The sequence below is a fragment of the Mus caroli genome, chromosome 12 (genome assembly GCF_900094665.2).
Source record: "Mus caroli chromosome 12, CAROLI_EIJ_v1.1, whole genome shotgun sequence".
Taxonomy (NCBI): Eukaryota; Metazoa; Chordata; class Mammalia; order Rodentia; family Muridae; genus Mus; species Mus caroli.
Window position 1 is genome coordinate 28,467,179 of NC_034581.1, and position 25,594 is coordinate 28,492,772.

General features: G+C 41.9%; 1 protein-coding gene across 1 annotated transcript in view; it reads right to left on the reverse strand.

Annotated features, from left to right (window-relative positions):
- The window catches only part of Prkar2b (protein kinase cAMP-dependent type II regulatory subunit beta), a 100,973-nt gene extending 88,432 nt beyond the window's left edge, over positions 1 to 12,541 (reverse strand). The window contains exon 1 of the mRNA XM_021178929.2: positions 12,028 to 12,541. Within this exon, the coding sequence (XP_021034588.1) occupies positions 12,028 to 12,328 (301 nt within the window). The 5' untranslated portion in view covers positions 12,329 to 12,541. The remainder of the gene's footprint in view (positions 1 to 12,027) is intronic.
- Between the last annotated feature and the right edge of the window lie 13,053 nt (positions 12,542 to 25,594).

The window sequence follows — 25,594 nt, forward strand, 5'->3', positions numbered from 1 at the left end:
CCATTCCCATTTTCTTGGCCCTGGCGTTCCCCTGTACTGGGGCATATAAAGTTTGCATGTCCAATGGGCCTCTCTTTCCAGTGATGGCCGACTAGGCCATCTTAAAACTTTTTGATCTCAAAGTTTCTTTAGACTCTTAAAAACTCTGCTTATCCAGATTATATCCGTCAATATTTATTAAGGGAGGCTAAACCTGATAAATGTTATAAATACATATATATTAAAGTTAATAATAAAATAAATGTTATAAATAACATTTTAATTTAAAATTTGTATTTTCCAAAAGAAGGAAATATTAATTATTTTTGTGAGACTAGTCTCAAACAGCTGAGCTACCTCTCCAGCTCCAAAGCAAATTTTAGTAAACATTAGGATGATTTTACTTTTTTTGTTGTTGTTTTGTTTTTTTCGATTTTACTTTACATTCCTTTCCAAATTTGGTATGACAGGATAGGTTCTGTATTTAATTTACTGCAATATCAGATATTAATATCCTCAGGAGAACTTCACTATGTATTTTTTAAAGTATAAAAGAAAAATAAAAACATACTTCTTATGATAATTTCCATCCTATGATCCCCTGAAAGGGTTTGGGAGTGGCAGAAGCCTCCTGATCACACTGGAAACTCTTTAAAAGCTTGTACATTTGTTTACTAGTAAATATGTGCACATGCATGGGAACACACACACACACAACTATCCACTAGCAAAAAACTGCCAACATTTACCAGAGAATTTATAGTGTTTATTTACACAAGACAACACTACATAGCAGTTTAAATAGGCTTCAGCTACATGAATCAATGTTAACTCCTCAAACACTATTTGAAAAACAAGCTGAAGTGTGATAATTTGTGTAAAAGAAACTTTCTTAAGAACACAATTCATATAAACATGGAATATATTATAATAGTTCTATTTCTAACTAAGCTAGTTTCCCGGGTAGTACTAATGCAAAATATGCAGTGTTAAGTGTATCCCCTTAACACAAAACAACGAAAGGCCTAAGGGTACCAGAATGTAACAACTGTTAGAGTAAGGGGATGCATTTTGTGAATGTTATTTAACATACTTATTTCTCTTAGTGTCCTGGAGGTATTTCATAATCTAAAAAGAAAAAAACCTTAATTTTCCTCTTCTACCTCTTTCTTGAAAGTAAAAAATCTCCCACTGTGCTGACCTGAGCCCCACCAGGTTAGTTCAGGTAGCCCTGTCATAAAATTATTTTTACAAGAGAGATTTTTGTTAAAGTTCAAACACTCAAATACCTTTTGAATTAGTTTTAAAGAATTATAAAAGTAAGTACTGTAAAATTATAAGAACTAAAAGCCCTAGTATTTCCTAGTGTAACCTGTTAGCAGTCAACTTAGAAATCAAAGATCTGGGGCTGGAGAGATGGCTTAACTGTCAAGGCTACTCTAGCAACAAAAGTGTAAAAATCAAACATCTGTGAACAACTGGGTCTGTAAGCTAAGACCCAGAAGATCCTCCATCTCCTACACCATATTAAGATATCAGCGATTCCCAGTTGTGTAAGGCTAGAATGATCAGTTCTAGGAATAAACCCCAGAGTCACGCTGACGTGGAGAGAGGTGAAGCTGCCCTTCAGTGAGCTGACTTTCATGAATACCATAACAGGAAGAAAAGGGCAGCAAGCTCTCACTATGCACAAAGGTTTTCCCAGTTAATGTTGATTTATATTAATTTACTTATTAATTTATATGCATTCCTGTCTCTACAAAGAGCACCTGTCTCATTCAAATAAAGTAGCATTTTTAACTCATCCTATCCACACTGTGCTAAGTTGGTTCAAAATGACTTGTTAAAGATTAGGTTAAAATATAAGCTTGGGATTTATAAACACAAACTTACTTATTCTCATAACTCAGTCTGTTTCTCAAAGGAGAAAGTGGGATAAAAACAATGCTTTAACTCGTGGCTTTCGTGCCACTCTTTTGTTTTCTGGGGTTAAGGTGGGAACAAAATGCCTAAATCATCACCCTGAATGTGTAATCTTCACGGGCAAGTCATGACTGGTGTCCATTTTCTCTGCACGTTGTAGAGCAATCAAGGGTCAGCTTCAAAGATAAAACAGTTTTATTTTTAACATAATGAAATCTAAATCTATAAGACGGAACACAGAATAAAGCTTTTATATTTCATGAAATTCTCTTTAAATGCTAGCCGCAGACTAGCTAGCATTAGGCATATTATTTACATGAATCTGACGGTTTCTACCCTTTTGCACTTACATATATTCCATATAGATATTTAATATTCAGCTTTAACTGAGTTTTAACTGAAAAAAATGATTAGTTTCTTAGTCAGGGTTTCTATTTCTGCACAAATATCATGACCAAGAAGCAAATTGGGGAGGAAAGGGTTTATTCAGCTTACATTTCCATACTGCTGTTCATCACCAAAGGAAGTCAGGACTGGAACTCAAGCAGGTCAGGGAGCAGGAGCTGATGCAGAGGCCATGGAGGGATGTTCCTTACTGGCTTGCTAACCCTGGCTTGCTCAGCTTGCTTTCTTATAGAACCCAAGACTACCAGCCCAGAGATGGTCCCACTCACAATGGGCCCCCTCACCCTTGATCACTAATTGAGAAAATGCCTTAGAGCGGGATCTCATGGAGGCATTTCCTCAAGGGAGGCTCCTTTCTCTGTGATAACTCCAGGTTGTGTCAAGTTGACACACAAAACCATTCAGTACAATCACCTACAACTGGCGAACTGCAATAGAACACAGAGAAAAAACTCTCAGGACAGTATTCCCCTGCCCTTCCTGCTGTTGGCAATCTGCAAACCTCCCTGTGATTAAGGACAGGTGACACTATTAGTATCAACAAGGAAACCTGAAATGATTCTAATTTTGCTCAAAAACATAGAGGAGGGAAGCAGGCTCAGGGCATGGAGAAGGAAACAGGCTCGGGGCTTGGAGAAGGAAGCAGGCTCAGGGCTTGGAGAAGGAAGCAGGCTCAGGGTTTGGAGAGGGAAGCAGGATCAGGAAATGGAGAAGGAAGCAGGCTCAGATTCTGAGATCTTCTAAGAAACTGCATTTATTTTAAAGTTTCATCTTCCTTCCATTATTGACTGGCATTCTTACAATTATATGATCCTTAATTAAGCATCTGTGACACGATTGTCTTTTCTTGCCTATAAAGGTAGGTCAGAGTTCAAGGTATACACAGAAAGATTTACAAGAGAGGCTTTTTAGATAAAGTGAATTATGTCTTTAGTGTAAGACAACATTTCCCACTATATCCCACCAAACTTCTAGGCTAGTGCACACATGGCTAGTGTCATGGCTCGCTGTGGGTCCTTTGTAGTCTAGATGCTTCAATCTGGACACCAGAGTAAATCACAACTACCCTCTGTTAACAGAGCCCCAGCGGCAGCCTTGACAGCTGTGGTCCTCACAGTGGAGTTTCTGTACTGGGGAGCAGTATACAAAGCAATCCTTGGCGGCCAAGGGAGAAATGAGAGCATGTCTACAAAGACTCCCTCCTCAGGCCGGGCCGTTGTGGCGCACGCCTTTAATTCCAGTACTCAGGAGGCAGAGGCAGGTGGAAAAAAAAAAAAAAAGACTCCCTCCTCTCCGGATCATATACTGTGGGACACTTTCTCATACACACACTGATATATTGGTACACTTATAAGATCTATAAATACATATTGGGAATATACACCAAAATACATTTTGCTAGCTAAGGTATATAATACAATGAGTTTCTCAAAATAGAATATCTTCATATATTTCTAAGTATCATATTTCCAAAATATTTTACTGAGCTTCGGAAGTATCTGGAGGACTAATCTGGGTGGAACAGATGGAATGATTAGATTGGAAAGGGGGAGGGCCTGGCACAAGGCGGGGCTGTGTGCTTTCCAGGGCAAGAGCAGGTAGCTCACTTCTTCATATGTTCTTCTCTCAAGCCTGTCACTCACTACAGTAGAAATGGACCACAGGCCCCGCCAGGCCACAGCTGGCCTAGAACCACAGCCATCAGCGTCAAATCCTGACTCTTGCCTGTCTGGGGAAGATGAAGCTACATGTTTCTAACAGCCCTTGGTTAGCAAGGGGATGTAAGGAGCCCCAGATATTAAGAATGATTATTAGTAAGTAAAGAGACACCATTTAACATTAGCCCTCTACGATGAAATAACCGAGTTACATTTAAGTTAACTTGACCTTTTAAAAATGATGCTTTCAGGATCTACTAGTATTTAGCCCAATGGAAGCCTTTTTTCCCTGAAAGAAAAATCCCTCAATATTACTCCCATGAACTGTTCTGTCTTGGAACAGCTGACATAAACTAAACAATGTCAGACCCAACCCAAACAGACACAGGAATAACTGTACACAGCATATCTTCTTGGCTTCACTTTCATGTGGAATGTGTGTTTCTATTTTGATCTTTTGTCTTTTTTTTTTTTAATTAAGAAACATTTTTAAACGGCAGCAACTGGAGTTGACTTTTTTAAGTTTCCAAACATATTAAGCCACACATGGTAGAACCTACTGCTGGAACATTCATAAATGTCTCACCAACTGTGTTTATAGCTGATTTTTTAAAAATTAGTTTTGTTTTCATTTAAACCTTGACCTGAGTTTTTCAGCTTCAGTTATTTCCACATATTATATAATAAACCCGTCTAAATCATTCTAAATTTCTAATACACAAAATTTTCTCTCATAATAAAATTATGATAATGATCACATCACTGTGAGGTTTTACTGTAGGATTTTTGTCATGACAACTGGACAGTACAGACAGAACTACAAAAGGCTAGAACATGAACAAACCCAGCGATCTCACCGCACTCTGACTTTTTTCCCCATCGACTCTTAAGCAGGCTAATGGTCTGTTATAAACGTTCATTGCAGTGAAAAACAGTCAGAGCAAACAAGCCCTAGAAATCCCAAAGCAGCCTCTTTTCTCTGGCTCAGGCTTTTAGATTGTACCTTGCACCCTAAAGGAAGGCAAAAAAAGGATGCATGGTATAGGAGTTGGTCCAAACAGCACGCAAACTGACAGTTTTATGAGCACGGCTAAACTCACAAGCCCGGACCAGCCGTACTCAGGGACTTCCGCCTCTCACCTGTTTCATCTAAACAAACAAATCACACGCATGCTCAATGAACAGACTCTCGCAAAGGAGTTAATTCATAGATCCAGAGTAAATGTGACAGAATTACCATGTCTCTTTTTAAAAGGGAGAAAGAGATTAAGGAAAGGGGGGAGAGGGAGGGACAGATGAGAGGACGGAGGGAGGGAGGGAGGGAGGGAGGGAGGAGTTGGTTCTTAGTAAGCGTCTGTGTCCAGTCTTAGCCCTCTGCTTTCCACACCCAGCCATTCCTTCCCTTAACAGGTTGTTCCCTCTGGAGCGCTGGACACCTGACAGAGACCCTGCAGCCAATTACCTCAATCTCCTGTGCTCAGCCCCTCCCCTCCTCACTCAACCCTCAGCCTCCACTGGGGGCCTTCTCTAGTGCTACTATTGCTGATAAATGACCTGTTTAAGGGATCGTAAATAAACTCCTAATAGACAGATTCACTGTTCTCCTGATGGTATTTGAAAGGCTGAAAAGGAAACTTTTTTTTTTTTTGTAACAGCTATAAACAAAATCTTGACAGCTGGAAATTTACTGGAATCCACAGAGTGGGATCTGTAACAGTAACTAACCATTCAACACTTACTCCTCTCTCGGCACCGGAACACAGCCCATGCAGCCTCAACGGAAAGCGTTTAACCGACTTGCAGAAAGCAAGCTTGATTTTAACACACACACACACACACACACACACACACACACACACACACACACACGCACGTCAGAAGCCTTCCAGGCCCTGTCTCAGTTTCTCACACACATGCCCCACTCCTCTTATCTCCCTTTCTCAGCTCCCTTAGCTGTCCCTCCCTCACGACTCCCTCCTGCCAAAGCACAGTTGTAGGTGGATAGCAGAAAAGGGGACTTTTCTGAGGCCACTGATGTCCTAATTGCAACCCCTAAAAGCAATCCACTTAGTACTTGTAGCTAACTGCAAGGAATCCTGTTTAACTGTTCTACTGTGAGCGTCACAAATCTTCTGTAAGACTGCTACTGAATTACACTCAGAACTAAAACAATGCCTTCAATATTTTAGTGATTGGCATGAATGATGTCATCCAGTTTAGGATTTAAAGCTATCACGTAAGGAAATCTCTAATAGCTGAAGGCCACATGGTCTCATTACTACAAAAAGCCTCTTAGCCACAGATTGTAAGCTGGAGGTTACAACATGTATGGCTGTGCTACAATGTAGCTTCACATTAAATCCCAAAGGGGGCTAAGTACCTCAGCCTTCCGAAAACTAAAAAGACTAGATTGGCTTCCAAATCAAACAATGATAACACTACTCTGTTAACAAAAGTATGTAACTCCGCAGGACTTTCAGCTATGTCATTTAACATGCCATCAGTGCTTGCTATATACACTGTCCTAAGGACCTCACAAATACTAACTCACTTATCCTTGTAACAACCTTGTGAAGTCGGGACCATCAGCTCTATAGCACATCAACTTGCTCATCAGTGTGGCACTTCTCCAGAAATGCCCAAATCTAAAGTTACTACCAAAATATAACCTTTATGAATGTTTTCAAACTGACTAAATGTACTTGAAAATTTCAAAATGCTCTAGGAGGCTCTTTTAGGAGGCTGGAGAGATGACTCCGGGCTTAAGTATACTTGCTGCTTTTCCAGAGGGCCTGGGTTCAGTTCTCAGTGCTTATATGGTGGCTAGCAACAATCTGTAACTCCAGGATGGAATCCTATGCCTTCTGACCTTGATGGCACCAAACACTCATGTGGTGCACATATACGTTGATGTAGGCAAAACATTCACAAACTGAAAATTAAAATTAATCTAATATAATTTTAAAAGGCTATTAAAATTTTTTCTGTCGTACAAAAGAACTGGAAAGCCAAAAATAAATGTCTTTTGTCATGTGTTGTTGGTAACACATCAGGAAACAAAAGCCAAGGACTGGCTGCTTCGTGTCCTATCTTCTGATGGCCACATGGCACCAGAGGTTCTTAGTGAGGTAGTAAAGCAGGCCTGACATGCATGCCTGTAATCCCAGCACTTGGGAGGCAGAGACAGGCTGAGCTCAGGCCAGCCTGATTGACACAGGAGTTCCAGGCCAGCCAGGGTCAGCCCACACAGGGATTCCCTAGAGCGACTATGAACTCCACAGGTAAAGGGAGCCAGCTGAGAAGGTTCTGCATGCGCTGGTGAAGCCAGCAGACTACCCTTTCCTGCTTGCACCATCTGGCTTGTAGGAAATCAGAGGAACCATTTCGGACAGGCTTCCACTGTTAACCGTGCTACCGTGGGAGCTTGTTAGTCCTCACACGTATCAGAAGAACGCTTGCTCAAAACTGCATGCCTCCTTTCTTCTCATGACAGCTTTTCTCTCTGAATCCATGCCATGAGCACGAGGTCTAGTGTTCCAATTTCACATGTCCTTAAAGACATAAAAAGCCCTCCCCGTTCCCCATTGCTAAACCAGCTGGTATTGAGAAAGGGGTGATGTTGTCTTTGGTTGTATACCACCCTGGGACCTGATCAAGCTCCAATGCATAGTTCTAACCAAGGCCCCCACAGATGGCCCTGCTTAAGTGAAATGGGTTATAAAACAAAACCACAAGTGACAAATGTGGGAAAGAGACTGATGGGGGTGATGGGTGTGAGAGAGAGATAAGAGAAGTGGTCGGAGTAATTAGAATGCATTATGCATACCTATGAAATTAATTTTAAAAGACCTAATTGTATCTTGTGTGTTCTTCATACTCCCTTAAGCTGTAAAAATCAAAGTGAGATAAGGTTTTCCAACAAAGACTTCACATGTTTAAGAGAATGAAGTCACAGTTGCTACCTGGGAAGCAAGTACATACATAGTATTGTCTGTCTGTCTGTCTGTCTGTCTGTCTCTCTCTCTCTCTCTCTCACACACACACACACACACACACACGGGGAGGGGCATGAAAGTATGCATACATCTTTGACATTCTTGCTTCTTGCTGTATAAGGCTCTACTGGCTTGTGTATCTATTTTTAATTTTAGTTCTTTTCCCCCTGCAACAGAGAAGACTAGTTCTATATATTGCTTAAGTTTCATCCCACACTGTCTGCTCCACAAGTGACCCTTTGTAATTTGTTCTTTACCACTTGTCAATCCATCAGGGTAACCTGAACTATTTTTACTTTGTTTTTAATCACTTGAGAAATTCTGAACAACACCAGATCCAACAATGATGATTATCTAATTACCACTCATTTTACCCCAAGTTAACATTGATTCAACGATTTGGCCTACTGTAAACCCATCAGTTAAGGGACACTACTACCCTTGTAGAGAAGGGATATGCCTCGACAGGATGGGGCAGGCTAAAGGAATGCCAAACTGTCTCCATTCTAGCTTCTGGGAGTTTCCCTAGAGAGAGTCACCAAAACTACCAGCATTCTACCACCTAAGGTTTACCTGAAAGCCAGGATTGGGTCACACACACACACACACACACACACACACACCATGAACATGTAAGATTAGAAGTAAGATTAGACAGGATCAACAAATGAAAGGATCATGGGAAGGGCAAGCAGGAAGTAAAAGGCCACCCTTACCTATCTGGCATCATCTCTGGCCACACCACTGCAACAATGGATCAGATGACCGCTTTTCCAATAATACAGGTATCTGGCTTTCTAATTAAACTACTACATTATAGGAGGCCAAGGTCACAGGCTTGGCCTTTATAGGAATCTAACAAGTACCAGTTTCATGGTCAAAAACTTGCCTTTTAACCTCAAGCTATTATAATACAATCACACAAAAGTGACTCATAAGACAAGAGCCAGCCATGCAAAGCCATACCAACACTGGAAAAAACCTGGGACACCCAACCAGTGAGTCAACCCACAGAACAAATCTCATTTAAGAACTTCCTGATGATCTTCGCCTCAAGGTCACCCAGACAGATGTAAAAAACCCAGTTTTGCTACTTTGGGTCCTACATGTAACCTCGAACAAGTTAACTGTTCAAAGCCTTAAAGAAAATACATTAAGGATCAAGGAGCGTTTGACATGAGGGGGCTAGCACAGGTTAGGTTGACCTCAGCCCCTTCTGGAGATAGACCTGAAACACAGGAGTACAGGGATGAAGTCAGGCCCGCGGTGCCAGCTCTGGACCTGCAGCACACTGGCTGTGAAACACGAAGTAAATGACAGTCTCATTAGAGCCCCCATGCAGCTGAGATGATGAACGAAGGCTTTCACAGAGGACCTAGCACACCACAGATGTCAACAAATGGTGGCCCCTTCTCTAACCATTAATAAGACGAGACGCATTATGGTCATCATGATTCATTGACTAATGGCTTTCAAAGTATGATCAGGGAACTGTGGGTACCAGAAAACCCAGAGATGTTTGTTGACCGAAAAGAAAAAGAAAAAGGAAGAAAAAAGCAAGCTGTGTCTTACCTACTCATAAAAGCTCCTTGAGAAGGGTACTAGATCATGTTATTTCTGAATCAAGCTTCAAGCTTCATGTGAAATGTAAAGTCATTGATCCTACAACGCTGTGCTGTGCCACAGGGACTGTGGTTATCCAACACTTACTCTTTCTCTACTGTGCCAAGAGAACTGCCCAGTGTCTGCTGGGTTTTCTTCAGCATTCTCCTGCACACAGACAGAACCTTAATAGGTTTGTGGGTTTTCAGTCAATTCCACAAACTTTCCATAAATGATGGCTCTGCCTTGATGTGTCTCTGTGTGTGTACATATACACACACACATACACCCCCCCCTACACACACACACACCTATATATATTCATTCCCTATGATCAGGTTTGGATACATCATGGCCTTGTACAAATTCAAGCTCCATAGAGTGTACTTGTTTAAAGGGCTGTTTAAAAAGAAGACCCAGATGATAGGATGCCCACAAAGTCTGAAAGGCCATTCACAAAAAACAGTTTGACAAGTGTTTTGTAGCCCACAGTTCTTTTTTAAACTGATTCTCAACACACTTTACATCTAACACAATTAAAGTGTTGGGTTAGAAAAATATAAAAGAGAACTGCCCCAATTGAGGTTATACCAATGCCAAAGTTTCGGCTATGCACATGTCCGTACACATCTGCTGGATAAAGATCAAATTGTGTTATAGTCAAGAAGTTTTAAAACCCCTGGAGGTAGAGATGTTAAAAGGCAACTGGTTAAGCATTTATTACAACTGACCTTGAGTGATTTTTATAGAAAAGATGACTTGGGGAATAGAAAGCTTCATGAAAATTGCAAAAGCACTTCTTTCTTCCAATGTGCAAGACACACATTCTTGCAAGGAGAAATTAAACCAAAGCAAAGTGCTTCAAGAGAATTATATATAATTGGGTTTGACTGTATTAATACTATATTCCAAAGAGCACAGAGGCTCTACCAAGCCTCCCTTCTCCTTGGTACCTCCCATCCAGGACACTAGTCCCCTTTTCCTTTGTGTATTGCTTGCCTGCACTTGCATCCCCATGCCACAGATACATAATATGTGCACAAATGTGTGTGCATACAAGTATTAGATGTCACGGTCCTTTCTATACCATCTGTGTAAGATGCTGTCTAGTTCCCCTTCCTAGTGAGACAAGCATCTGATTTGGTGTGGGAACAATTAAAACTATGATTACCCTATTCTCAAAGCACCCAAATGTCCCAAATTAAAAATCTAAATAGCAATCTTTCACATTCACAGAGCACTAACGTCCAGGGTTCGTGTGTTTTAAACAAGCTAAGAATGCATTAATTTTATAACCCAGTCAACATATAATTAATTCTACAAAGGAATGAAAATCTTCCTGGGAGGAAGACATAAGGGATAGGAAGTGAATGGCACTTTAGTGTTTTCACTGTATGAAAGGCATTGTGGACACAAATCCCACACCAGCAGCATCAACAAATAAAAGCTGCATGCATGCTCGACTCACACCACCAAGGAAGACACTTGTCCATTTGCACACCACAGCATTTCAGCCCGGGCTCCTGCAAAACCTGGGGTTTGGTCAGATTGTGTAAACACGCATGTGTGTCTGGTGTGTCAGGGAGAGGTGGGAAGCATAAGGGGTGGGACTCGCCAAAAGCAGCTATTTGAGACAATCCCTTTCTCTCCCATTCATTCTCTCTAGCTTCAGTGTCTGGCATGGTCATTAGATGCTGGCTGGCTTTTCATTAAGACAACTGACAAAGCTCTTAGAACTTCCCATGGTGTTAATTTTTTTTTCTCCACACACTTTAAAAAGAACATCAAAATCATTCAATATATGTTTTGTATCTTTTTTTTTTAAAGAAAGAAAATCATTGGCCTATTTTCTCATGCCAAAGACCCCCTAGGTATCAGGCTAAATATGCTCCTTTGTTGTATGTCCAAAAATATCGCCACCGCATGGTATTGGAAAAACTGGAAAATAAATTATTCGTATTCCAAGAATGTCACAGCTATTATCGTTAATTTGTTTTACCTCAGCGAGTCCGATTTCACACTCTTCTCACTGAGTCCTACATGCTTCGCCCTTTCTCCCAGAACACTCCATTAATAAATCTAAAGGGCTGAAAAGAGGCCGCCAAGCGCCCTTCATGCACAATGGTACTCCCGGAGCCTGAGACATCTCCAACCACGGGAAAGTTAACGATCCAGCAAGATGCCCACCCTAAATCGCCCCGGAAAGAGAGGTGACAGAGGGGCAGCGGGAGCGCAACCTCTCTTTTCCCCACCTCCAGAGAAAGGGAGGGCATGACAAGAGAGCTGAGTAGGAAGGTGGGCGAGTGGGAGCGACCGAAAAGGGTGCTGAGGGGGTGGGCGTAATGGGAAGGTGGAGAGCACGGGGAAGGTGGGGAGCTCAGCCCGGGGTTCAAGAGCAAGGCGGGGTTCGAGAGTGAGGCGGACGCGGCGGCCGGGGCTCAGGGCGCGAGGGGGCCGGTCCTCACCGTTGAACGCCCCTGCTTCCGCGGCCTCCTCCTCCTCGCCGTTCTCGGAGTCGGAGCGCATGGGCTCCTCGGCGAAGTTGACACCCTTACTGGGGGTGCCGCCCCCGGCGGCTGCGCCCGCGTCCCCCCAGGTCCTGCCCTCATGGCCGAAGCGCGCGGCGCCCTTGCGCTCGTTCTCCTGCTGCAGCCGCGTGAAGTGCTGCAGCGCGAACTCCAGCAGGTCGGCGGGCTGGTGCCTCAGCACCTCCACCGTGAAGCCCTGCAGCAGCTCCGTGAGCCCCGCGGGGATCTCGATGCTCATCCTGCCTGTGCACGCCGAGGCGCCTGGACGCCGCCCTCGCCCCCTATCCGCGGTCCGGTCTCGGGCTGCGCGGCCCCCGAGCGAGCGCCCCGGGAGCTACCGGCTGCGAGCGCGGCGCACTGGGCCCCCGGCGAGGCTGCTCCGTGCGGCGGCAGCGGCAGAGCGAGCACAGCCCGGGGAGGGTTGGCAGCATCTCCAGCTCCTCCCGCTCCCGCTCCCGCTCCCGCCGCCGCTGCGCCGCCCCCCGCCCGGCGCCCCGCCCCCGCCCGCGCGCCCACGTGATCCCCGGAAACCATGGCAACCCGGCGGGCGGGAGCACTGCCGCCTCTCAAGTGGCCCCAGGGTGGAGGCAGCGGGAGCCTGGGGCGTGGGGCTGAGGCCGCGCGCTCCACCTGAGCTCCCTGAGCAAATCCCACGCATCTTTCTCCCTGTCCCACGCAGAGTTGGTGCGGCGCAATTCCTGCTGGAAACTTCAGCCTCCACCTTGGTGGCTTTTCCTTTTCCTAGAATCCAACCCCAAGAGAAACGTGCGTGGTGTCTTTTGTTAGTCGCACAGCCTTACTGGTTCTCTTCTGGATAGAAGAGATGCTGCCGCTTGTTTGTTACAAAATTTCCTTTAATTCCGCCTTTTAGCCTCGTGGCTGTGATGGTTTGCCTTACAGATGCTCTGCCACACTGTGCTTAGTACATTTCCTACTGGTTACTGAGACAAAGGCCGCATTTATTGTGAAGCACTTAACAAAGTTAGTTGATCCTTCAGACAGGATACAGGTTAGTCAGGGCAGCTGGACAGACAGCAAAGGGTGTGTTACCTGATTAGCCTCTTGTTGCTTATTTTTAAAACCTTTCCTGACACTTTGCGTCACTTCAATTAAATCTCCAAAATTTGAATATAGCAATAAAAAGAAAAAGAGAACTACACATTTGTGCTTTTTAAAGAAAGCCCTTGTCTTTAAAACGAGCCTATTCTGAGAATTTTGAAACAGAAAAAAAATTTATCTTTTGCCAAATTAAACGCTGTTTAAATACACATACTTTATTTTCTACGATGCCCGTTTCATTGTAAAGCAGTCCAAGTGCAAACTCACTTGAGTTTTATTTTATTCTTAGGTTTTATTTTATTTTATTTATTTCTTGAGTTTTATTTTATTTCCTTAGTTGTTCTCACTTACCTTTCTGCCCACACATAAGAGGAAAATATGTGACTCACGAAACCCAAAACCTAGAAATCAAAAATATCATTTCGTTTTATTTTTTAAAAATGCTTCTTACCCTTTTGTTTACAATGTTTATTTATCTTTTTTTTTTCCATAAGGGAATTCATTTCTCAAGTTCAGTTTCTTAACCTCATAATAATAATACTGGTGTGTTTTTTTTTTTTTTTTAAATAACATACTTCTAAATTGTAATTGTGTGGTGTGTAAGAAATAAACTCAGAAAAGTGTGGTCTTCACATGAGGCCATATGGAACACAGTATTAGTCAAGTTCTCTACCGAAATGTTTTGCAGATCCAATATTCTAAGATGTATTTCTATCATGTTTCTTCACTTATAAAGATGTTTACATGAACTGCGCTTGCTACTGCTCAGCAGAAAATGCAAAGAATGCTAGTTAAGATGGGATTTTATCTTTGCGGTCCTCAATGGCGATCAAGAATCCTCACTCATTCAAGCTCATTGCTGTGTAATTCTGGCTTTGTGGCTCCTCCACCTCCAGTCATTTCCTCTAAGTCAGCTAACAGGAAAGTGGGGAAGAGAAAGGAGCATCCTTCCAGCAGCAAACACTCATCTTTTCTTTTGGCTACAACTTCCACACACATTTTATTTTCTGAAAGTGAGTAATGGTACCTCCCAGCCCATGTGCTCTTCCACAGAGCAACTTTACCATTCCTAAGCCCGGAGTGCAACACAAGTGGGATTGTGACTGCCTTGGCCAGTGGTGCATTTAGAAGTCACTCTAGCCCTCTGGTAGGTGCCTGACCAAAGTTCTGATCCATGGAGTTGGTGAACTCTTAAAAACAGGAGGAGGTATGTGTTAGCCTTGAAATTTTGGGGTAGTTTGTTGCACTGCAATAGCAATTAAATGCTACGATGGAGAAATTTGGGGAAAATATTCTTAATTTTGAGCAGTTATGTACAAGCAAATGCTTAGAGGTGGAGGAAAACCAAATATGGGGACAATTATTAGTCTGTTGATGTTCAACACCTTTCTCAAGGACAGAGGAAGCAAGGAACCACATTTTCAAGTATCGTTCTCCAACACGGTTTTTTAACTTCATAGATTTCTTATACAAGGCGTGCTAGATGGCTCGCTTTCATTAGCCACAATGCCAAGAGCTCCCCTTGTTTTAGAGCTGTAGAAGTGACTCGGGCATGAAATTAGTAATTGGATTAAATGACCTGTTGTTGGTCTCTCGTTCTGGGAGGTTTCCAAGAGAATAATACTAAGAGCAGATATGTTGGATTTAAACCATCTTGGCAATCAGCACTCTGGTAATTTTTGTTTGCATCGAGTCTTAAGCCAATAACCATGACCTGAAAAGGAAAAGCTTCATTCTCATGTTCCCGTTATGCTACACTAGAACTGTTCTCAGAACAAATTTTCACTTCTCAAATCCTGTTCGGGCTTTTTAATCACTGCCACATAATCTTTGAGACAATGTTTTATGATTTCCTTCATTTTAAAGATCCTTGCTTTTGAATGTTTGAGTGTAATGACGGCGTTTTATACGGACTACTCATCTGGAATTCTTTTAAAGAACATCACTGCTATTGATTCTTTGGTTGGTGATTTACAAAGCAATTTGCACTTGTTTCTCAGAGGATCAGACTAGCTGCAGTTGCAAAAGGATTTAAATGCTCAGCACTGAAATGCAATAAAAATGCTACCAAGTTTATTTCTGCACAGAAAAATTGGACAGAGATATCAAATCGCTTTAATGCAACTGCTTAAAACAAGGCAGGATCAAAGGGAAGCCAATAGTTTGGGCAAGCTTTACAATGAAGAATAATAACTATGGCCAATCAATCACTTAGCATTTCTTATCAATAGTTAAGGTATATCTTGATCAAATAATTCTGGTCTAAGAAACAGAAATGCACTCATAGAGAAAGGAAAATTAAAAGAAATAAAAATATGCATATGGGAACCGTGCTTGCCCAAGGCCTTGGTTTTATACCTTCAGCATTTCGTCAATGACTATGGTTTTGTTAGATCTATTAAGGTTCTCAAGAAATCAAACCCACCTAGACGGTCTTGACCATCTTGTAGATTACCTGACCTTGACTGTGGTGTGCAGCCACTGAGATGTAGGATGAAGATGTAGCAATATACATACTTGACATGGCCTGCCTTATCTACTGAAAACAGTGGATTATAAGTGTTATAGACTGCAGGGCGTTGGTGGTGCACGCCTTTAATCCCAGCACTTGGGAGGCAGAGGCAGGAGGATTTCTGAGTTTGAGGCCAGCCTGGTCTACAAAGTGAGTTCCAGGACAGCCAGGTCTATAAAGAGAAACCCTGTCTTGAAAAACAAACAAACAAAAAAAAGTGTTATACACAAATCACAACATGTCTGCCAAAAGTGACCTCACAGTCTGGAAATCCTAGAGTTTGGACTAATCAATGTAAAATATTGAATCTCTAGATGCAGTTCTACAGGGTTATGTCTAGAAGACTAGAGGTTCTCAAGTTCTAGAAGAACCTGATTTTCTAGGGGGCTGATTAAAATGCTGGTGCAACAGGACACGCCCCAGTTTCAGATTCAATAGACCAAGGTGGAGCCTAAGAACTTATGTGCTGGGGCAGGTGGTGGGGATGGTGGTGAAATACTGTCCTGGTGCAGGCCTTTCGGAGGCAGAGGCAGAGGCAGGCAGATCTCTGAGTTCAAGGCCAGCGTGGTCTACAATTTGGTCTTAAAACACAAACGAGCAAACCAAGCCAAACAAAAAGACTCTTATTTTTGAGCAGACTAATTGTTAACTCCTTCTGTAATTCTATTCTTCAATTGATCCTGAAAAGTTAAGGTGATTTCAAAAAGCATCCAAGAGTCTGTCCTTAAACATCATGTTTCACAAATAGAATGTGAGTTTCCTTTTGAAGAAAATATTGGACACACATTTACCTCTCCGTTTTAAAATCCCCATCAAAATAATAGTTAAATGAATGAATAGGGGAAATCTCATAAGCAGAAAAATAAGAGAATCCCAATAAAATTAAAATAACTGCTTTAAATTTACTGTCTTAAAAGGAAAAAAAATTCTGGCATGTGCTTGAAGATGTTATATTAAGTTGAATAAGCCAATCCTAAGAAAATAACACTGTTTGGGTCTGCAAACACAAAGCAAATAAAATCATCAAAATTTGTAGAAACAGAAAGAAGGGCAGGTTGCCAGGGGCTGGGGACATCAGAAGGCAGACTTCTTGTTTTAGCTTCAGTTTTGTAAGAAGAAAAGGTTTTGGAATTGGTTGTATAACAATGTGAATATATTTAACTGCTGGATTGTATTCTTAAAATGGATAAAGCAGCAATTTTGTACTATGTTTATTTTTCTAGTGAATTCAAAAATATATTCTATTAATTCTTTAACAGTGTCAGACAATGTATTTTGAATTTTGATCATATTTACTCTCAGTTCCTCCCTTTACTCCTCTCAGCTGTACCCCAACCTGGCTACACCTCCCCTTTCCTCACAGTTAATTTTTAATGGAAAATTTAATCAGAGAAAGACAGCAGAAAAGAGACAAAAGCAGATGAGAATTGTCTACTCGAACTTTGAACATACTTAACCAAACTAGAGAGTGTAGAAAGGTGGGCCTGGGTGAGGACTCAGCAAGAGGGAGTCAACAGGGAGGCCCACATCTGTCTCACTGAAGCACTGGCACCTATGGAGGGGATAGAGGTGATAGGGTAGGCTAAAGGATGAGGTCCTCATGCCACTGTCCTGCCTCCAGCCCCTGTGTCTCCTAGTAGGTCAGTGACTGCTCCCTCCTCCTCTGACCCATCAGACATCATTGCTCCTGCAATCCCTCCTGTGGCAGCACAATTTCCTCTCCAACTAAACCATTCTAAGGCAAGCTGACTGGGATGTCCCCTGCTTCTTGTTTCCTGCTAGTCAAGCCCTGAATAATCCTCTCTCCTGCGTGGGAGTGCTAACTCTGACTCGCTTCTAAACAATAGAGTATGACAAAAGGGATGAATTAAAGTCTCAAAGCAGTTGGTTTTCAATTAATCAAAAGGGAGATTATCTTGGGCCTGACTTAATCAGGGGAAAGCAATTAAGAAGGAACAGGTTTTCTGTGTTCTCTCCTTGTAAGGGAGCCCACAGAAACACTTTATCCCCTTAACTCATAGAGCATCACCGTTTCTCTGGTCTTTTTCTATCCCCAAAACTGATCTTTCTTCTGTCCTGTAAGTGAACTTGCCTTACCCTCCTGCCCCCTAAATATTGAAGCACCCCAAAATCTTTGTCCATATTCCCTGAGTGATCTTATAAAAACCCAGCAGCTTTAACTGCCATTCTATACAGATGATTCTTGGGGTGGCAGTGGAGAGGGACCACAGTGGTAGCTGCCACTTGGCAAGTCTAGGTATCATAGGGGCTCAATGCAGAAAATGAAGGACACATCGCAGGAAGTCCTGAATTAGAAAACAGCAAATCCAGATATTCTGTATTGTGTAGTCAATGAGAATTCTAAACTGGAGAATTAAGAAATAACAGCATACAGTCTTCAGAAACATGTCACTTAAACAGCAAGAGAAATAGCGTGCAAGGCCGTGGAAGAAGTGGGAATGACACGCTGCCTGCCCGAATCACTTTCTACAATAAGAATGAGGCTACAAGGACCCCTCATGGCCAGGTCTCCGAAACCATAACACAAAGATGCTGCAGCTTCTGTCTCGAGGGGAGTGAGGTGCTCATTGAGTGGGAATTCCCAGCTGCATCTTCAAGTGTAAGGACTCACTTTTAACAGGCCAGGGTCCTCGCTGCACTCTCCAAACACCCTCTGCTTTTCTCGGTTGAACATTTATGAAGCGCCCCTTTGTTTCATAATATCACGTTCTATTTCAGTGGTTTCCTCTTTGGCCCAACTTCTCTAACAGAAGTACCTCCATTGCACCGGTGAAACTCAAGATTCCTGGGTGTAGAATTCTCTTCCTAATCTGTCTCCCCGTGGGGGTAGAATGTGCCTTGTTTTGTGTGCTTGGCCTTCTTAGAGTAAATGTGTCCTTTGTTTGGAAAACAGTTTGCCATTTACCCTACTTCAAGGTCATAGTATCTTTTGTTTGTTGAACTGTGTGGTCCACTAAACTCTGTTTAGTCTTTCTCAGGGATATCTATCAGAACACAAGGGATCCTTGGGAGTGTCTAAATCATGTGGTATTTGCCATTTTGAAGATAAACTTACTTTTCACAGTTTTTTCAATAAGGAAGTTCTAGAGTCATGAAAACTTGTAAGCCAGGTCTATGTAGCACACAGAAATAGCTACCTCCTCTTACTGGACACATAACATCTTCTGTCAGCTGCATGTTACTACACCCTAATGATTTTGATCATGCATGATAGTCTGTGGTGGCATACTTTGGCAGATGACTGCAAAATACATAAGATTTGTGTTTGGCTTTTAACCACAAAACCCTCACCTCTAACTGCTGGAAGGTTATGGATGGCTGTGTTACCTCCACCTGACATTCAACAAGCCATTTGTTTGACATGAACATCAAGCTTTGTCTCTTAGAATGAGTCTTCTTCCCTCTTTTATTCGTTGGCTCTATAAATGGCATCATGACATCCTGACACTGCCCTAGACTCTCAAAGCCAATGTTGACTTTTGTGGACCACACTCCTGAGTGGAGTCATGTCCTGTTGAGTCTACTCTCTGTGTCCCTCATGTCATTGTCCATCTTAGTGAGCTTGGACTGATATAACAAACATGGGGTGGCTTGGACAACAAAAGATTATTTCCTTATCATTTGGGAGGATGGAAGTTCAACAACAGGGTGCCTGCCTGGGCGAGTGCTGGTGGGGTTCTCTTATGCCTGGTAATGTGTTTGCCTGGCTTTTTCATGTTACATGTACATGGAAAGAGAGCACTCTGGTGTTGCCTCCTCTTCTCAGGCTACCAGTACTGTTGGCTAGGCCCTTATCCTTATGGCCATGTTTCACCTACCTCTGCACTAAACACCCATTTCCAAATATGACCACATTGAAGAAATCGGTTTCAGTGTGAGAATTTGGAGGGTGTGGGAATCGACATAACTTGGTGCAAGACATGTCCTTCAATGGATTTTTGTCACTTTCCTCCAAGACTGTGATCTCCTAATTAGCCCTCTTGTTTCCAAGTCTCTTTTATTATTACTTATGTATTACTTGAGAAATCTAAGTTATTTTTGTTTACATCATTTTATGCATAAACAGAGAGAGACAGAGACAGAGACAGAGAGAGACAGAGAGCCACAGGAACAAACCCTCCTCTGGCTTTCTATTATGTGGAGGATAAAGGCAATCACATATTACGAACCAGAAACTGATTATGTCTAATTCCCAGCTTTAGTTCAGACTCCCCTTACTTCACTTATACCACCAACACACAGAAACACTGTCACTTCTCTGACCAGGGCTCTTCAGTTTCCTACGTCTGAAATGTCACTTACCATGTCTGTCCACTTGGAAATCTTCATCTGCCTTGCCCACTCAGAAATCTGACCTTTGGTCAAATGCGACAGTACGGATGCCCCCATGATTACTTCTGATGCTATGACCAGACGTAATCATGTCCTATTCTGAGCATTCACTTCTGTTTTATATTTTTTTATTTTACTTGTAGAGAAATTGTTCTGTCTCTGGAAAGTAATCTGGAAGAAAAGAGTTATTGCCTGGCTTGTTCATGATTGCAGGAGGACTCTTTCTTTCTTTCTTTCTTTCTTTCTTTCTTTCTTTCTTTCTTTCTTTCTTTCTTTAAATAAACATATCTGTATTTATTTTTTATTATAGGTTATTTTTTATTTACATTTCAAATGTTATCTTCCTTCCCAGTTTCCCCTCCAAAACCCCTTATCCCATTCCCCTCCTCCCTGCTTCTATGAGGGTGTCCCCTACCCACCCACCTACTCCCACCTCCCTGCCCAGGCATTCTCTTACGCTGGGGCATCCAGCCTCCACAGGACCAAGAGCCTCCCTTCCCATTGATGCCAGATAAGGCAATCCTCTGCTACATCTGCAGCTGAAGCCCTGGGTCACTCCATGTGTACTCTTTGGTTAGTGATTTAGTCCCTGGGAGCTCCGGGAGGTGGGAGAGGTCTCATTGGTTGATATTATTGTTCTTCCTGTGGGTTTGCAAACCCCTTCAGTGCTGCAGGAGGATTCTTACAGGACTTATACAAAGTGCAGATGTTCAGGGAACCATAATTTTTGAATGGGGATTAGTATATTTCATACTCAAAATAATCTTATATTTTAAGGTGAGCTAATTGAAATTATATTCTATTTCAAGTGTTTGGTCATGTTATTTTTCTCAGGCTTTGACAAAGTATTTTATTCAAGAAGGGTTTTGTTGCTAAGTATTTAGAACCATTCGTTTTGTTCAACATCTTCATTTTCTACATGAGAAAAAAAAATGAGGATACATGGAGATTCAAATTGGCCTTCCCAAGGTTTCCCAGTCTCTTAGTGGTAGAATTAGGATCAGTAGAATATATGCACACCATCAACTATAAATCTACTTAGTAACCATATCCTCTTCAAAGATGTTACCTTGCTACACAGAAGTGAAGAGAACCACTTTGAGGAATCCTAACCACTCAAGGTACACCTAGGGTTCCATCTTGGTGAGTCCTTTTCTGTAGACACTGCTGGTACAAAGCCACAGCTGTCGGAAGGATTCTGTCTTCTCGGGAAATATGTTTTTCACCATAGATTCCACCAGAATCAGGGTGCTTTAGGAGGATAGATGCTTTTAAAAAATAACATGAAGTTTATAAAATATAAACAGATACTGAGAGAGGATTTGGACAAATAGTACTGTTTGGGACTTCTCGGCGACTATATGAAAGTAAGATCATCAATATTTAGAATACCAACCGCTTTATCTTCTACTTGTATGCACTGGCATGCATGATAAAGTTAAAAACTTTGGAGGTGTCGGAAACTGAATCTAGAGCTTCACAATGCTAGCCAGACATTCCTTTAATCGGCACTGTCCTACCCCCTCGCCCCCCTTTTTACTTTTTATTTTGAGATATAAGGTCTCCTTGAGCTGCCTAGAATGTCCTTGAACTCACTCAGTAGCCCCCGAAGGGCTTGAATTTGAGATTCTCATACCTTTGACTTTTGAGTAGCTAGGATTAGAGGCCTCTACCGTCAGACCTGGCTCTAAAGTAAACGTTATACTAGTATTTCTAATTGTTGCTAACTCTGTGATTTGTTTTGGAGGTTTCTCTTAAACCATGTCTTATTTTCACAAGGTCTCCCCGCAAATGAGGAAGGATTAAAGGAGTGTTGGGTGCTAGCAAAATTATCGTTTGTACTGCAATGTTACTTCACAGTTGCAGTCCAGGCTTGATAGTCACACAGCCTGCCAGGGCTTCTCTATGTGTTTAAATAGAACCTGCCACCTTTAAAGAGACCCATGGACTATGCCTTTGGAGGTGTGCAAAAATCCAGAGAGGATGGGAAGCTCTTAGGTAGGCAGTCAGGGCTTGAGTTTGTCATCAGTGAGAATAACAATACCATTCCAGGGATACTATTTCATGGGCCAAGTTATGGGTCTAGATTATATTCCCCATTTTTGTTGCCTATCCCAATGAACCAGAAATATTAATGCTGAGAGCTGCACCAAGAAAACAGAATAAGAATAGTCTTGGAAGATATTTGAGATGCAGCCATTTTCCAGGATTAAAAAACATGGAGACTTAGCGGTTTGGCATACATTAAGGAGTATTTTTTGGTAATTGATGTATGTAGTAGCTCTCAAAAAGAGAATACACCCATGAACTCAATGTGACTTATAAGTACTTTCTCTGCTTTAGGCACCACACTAGAGGCTGTCATTAAATAGAAAGATCATTAGGCTAAAACAAAAATGCTCCTGTCTTTATAGTCAGTTTGGGGAAATAAGCATGAAGCAAACACATAGGAAATAAATTACTTAGTTATGAGGAAAATAGGACATTCTAAAAGAATACCCTGGAAGACTTCCCTGGGAAAGGTGATTAGAAATGCTCCCTCTGTTGATTGCTGGGGTAAGGCTTGGGCCCGCCATTATTCTCCATTAGATAGAGCAGGAAAAAGTGGTCAGTAGGGCGCTTTAGTGAGAGCAGCTGATACCATTATGCAGAGCTGGCTTGGATTCATCATCCCCACCCACCCAAAGCAGTTAGCAAAACAGCCATTTTCCATAGGGCCGCCACTTCTAAAGCACCTCCAGCTCCCCACAGCTTGCAGGGTTGGTTGGTCATCCCAGATGGCTTAATTGCATAATTGCGAGAGCCTCTAATGCTAACGGGAAATGGGACACAGGTCAGCATTACTCATAAAAAAACCATAGTTGACAATATGTTTTACTCTTAAGCTAACCGTGCTTCACTCATACACCTTAGACATATTTCTTTTTAAAACATTCAGAAGTTTGATATTAAAAAGGGAGAAGATGTGAAACATTCACAACTATCTTTATCAAATGCCAGTTTTTCATTATCGAAATATATTAATATTAATGTGCATCTTCAATGAGACTCTCCTTATGTTTATTATCCACACTAATCAACAAACATAACCTAACATGAGTATCCCCTCCTATTCATTTTAATATTATTCTAATTAACTTTCATTTTTACTCATTAGAGAGAGGTTTTCTCCCCAAAGCATAGTTAGTTGCACTAGTATTTGGGGGCAAATAATTCCTTAACATTCTAAATGATTTCTGTGTTCTTGTGTGATGTTCGCTGTCACACCTGTAAACTGCATCAATCCACTTTCCATCTTCAACTTTTTATTTATAAATAACAGTTCTTTGAATGGAAGAACTCTGCTCTTCATTCAAAGCAGAAAACTTTGGTGTTTGGCTTTCCATTAAGATGAGAGAGAGAGAGAGAGGGAGAGAGAGAGAGGGAGAGAGAGAGAGGGAGAGAGAGAGAGAGAACTGTTTCTAATCTTATCCATCTTCCTACAAACTTGGAATATGAACATCTGGTTTTGAGCTTTTTCCCATTGAGGCATGATTATAAAGAACTGTGGCTTTTTATTGCTGTGACAAACAGCACGACCAGCATCAACCCGATGAGGAGGTTTACTTCATTTCACAGGTCACACTTGATCACTGGGAGAAGTCAGGAACTCAAGGCAGGAACTGATGCAGAGGCCATGAAGGAGCGCTGCTTACTGGCTTGTTCAGTCTGCGTTCTTACATTGCCAGGGACCACCTGCCCAGAGGGGGACCACTCACAGTTGGCTGGGCCCACTTAAGTCAAGAAAATGCCCTACAGACTTCCTTACAGGCTAGTCTGCTGAGGCTGTTTCTTAATTGCGATGCCATCTCCCAGATGACTCTAGCTTGTTTCAAGTTGACAAAAAACTAACCAGCCCAGGAATCATCACAGAGTAAGAGACCTTAACCTTGTAGAAAAAGCCAGCACTGAGAGAAGCCAAAGGTCTGTCTTCTAAAACAACAACAACAACAACAACAACAGCAATTCTGTTTCTTTCTACAAACTTGATCCCTAAACACCGGAAGTATCCTTTTCACTAACTACCAACTTCTGAGAGCAGTGACATCACACTTGGTCTATTCTATCCCTGCAGTAAAATGCATCTCAGTTGGCCCATCTCACAGCTTCTAAGTGGTGTAGATCTGTCACTGTGAATCCACCCGTGTCATCCCCACCACTGCCAATATTGTCAACTTTACACTAACATACCCCTTTAGTCATTTATTCCTTTTCAGCCTTAGAAAGCTTGACCATGCCCCGTGATTTGTCACGTCGGGCACAGCCTAGGCCTGGTGAGTGATTCTTCTTTGAGGCTTCAGAGGAAGCCCATGAAGCTCGTGAGTAGCAGGAGCTGTACAAAAGCCAGAGAGTAAGATAATAACTTCACTTCAAACTTATTCTTGGATGTTTTTGTCTCCCGGAGTGGAAGTGGATACTAGATAATCTCTAATTTTCTGTATAGGTGCAGACATACGGTTTTATTTGTATCTGAGTAGACCCACCTCACAACCATTGCAGTTCAAAACTCCAGAGCAAGAAAACTGCTGTCTCAATAGTCTCTTTATTCAGTGGCTCTTCTAGTTGCACTTATTGTTTTAATTTTTAAGAAGGGAGATTGCCAGCGTAGCACTCACTGCCACAAGCTGTGCGGTTGAGTTTCCCTGTGTGGGGAAACCACAGGTCAGCACATCTGGAGTGCCTTGCCCTAGGGAAGCCAGCTTTCAGCTAACCGTATCTCCCCTGGTGTCTTTCCTGCCAGGTAAGTAGGGCCCTTTGTTTTACGGTTTGAAAAGTCATACTCTCGTGATTCAAATGAATTTTTTCTTTTCTTTTCTTTTCTCATTTTTAAAAGATATTTTTATCCGTCACCACCTCAGTCTCTCTATAGTTGTTTATACTGACTCGAGACCTACATATTTGTCACCAAAATGAAAACAGAATCCATCTGTCCCTGTCATCCATATAATAATATTATTCTTGTAGGCTAACAACTTGCATATGCACGTTCCCTTATTTATACACAATACTGGCCTTACACCTGAAATTCAGTTTATAAAAGGGGTAGTTTAAGATAGTGATACAGTTGATTATAGGTATTTCAAAAACAAAAAAGCATAAAGAAAAACTAGAACCTCGTAGATTTCTAATATTGAGAGATAGTAAATTGCTATTTTTTAAAAAAGAAATTTTGGAACATACTTCGTATTTTTGGGTTTTTTCCCCCCTCCTTCCTGGGGTTTTCCTAAAATAAAGCAAACCACCTTGAGCATTTCTAATTCCGCCTCTTTATATTTATAAACCATTGCTCTTCCATAAACATTAGATCTCTGCTCTCTGATAGCTCTCTTCCTTCACTGATTCTGCACAGAGATTTTTTTTTTTGCTTATTAATGTTTCATTAGCATTTTCCCAGGCGGTATATTTTCAGCATTTCTATTGTTATGCATATTACAGCGGGTTGCATGAATATTCGTGCCTTATTTCAAGCTTTCTCTGTAAAGCATGGGAATTCTAATCACATTTTTGCCTGGTGTTTTTTGGTATATTTCACAGTTAGAA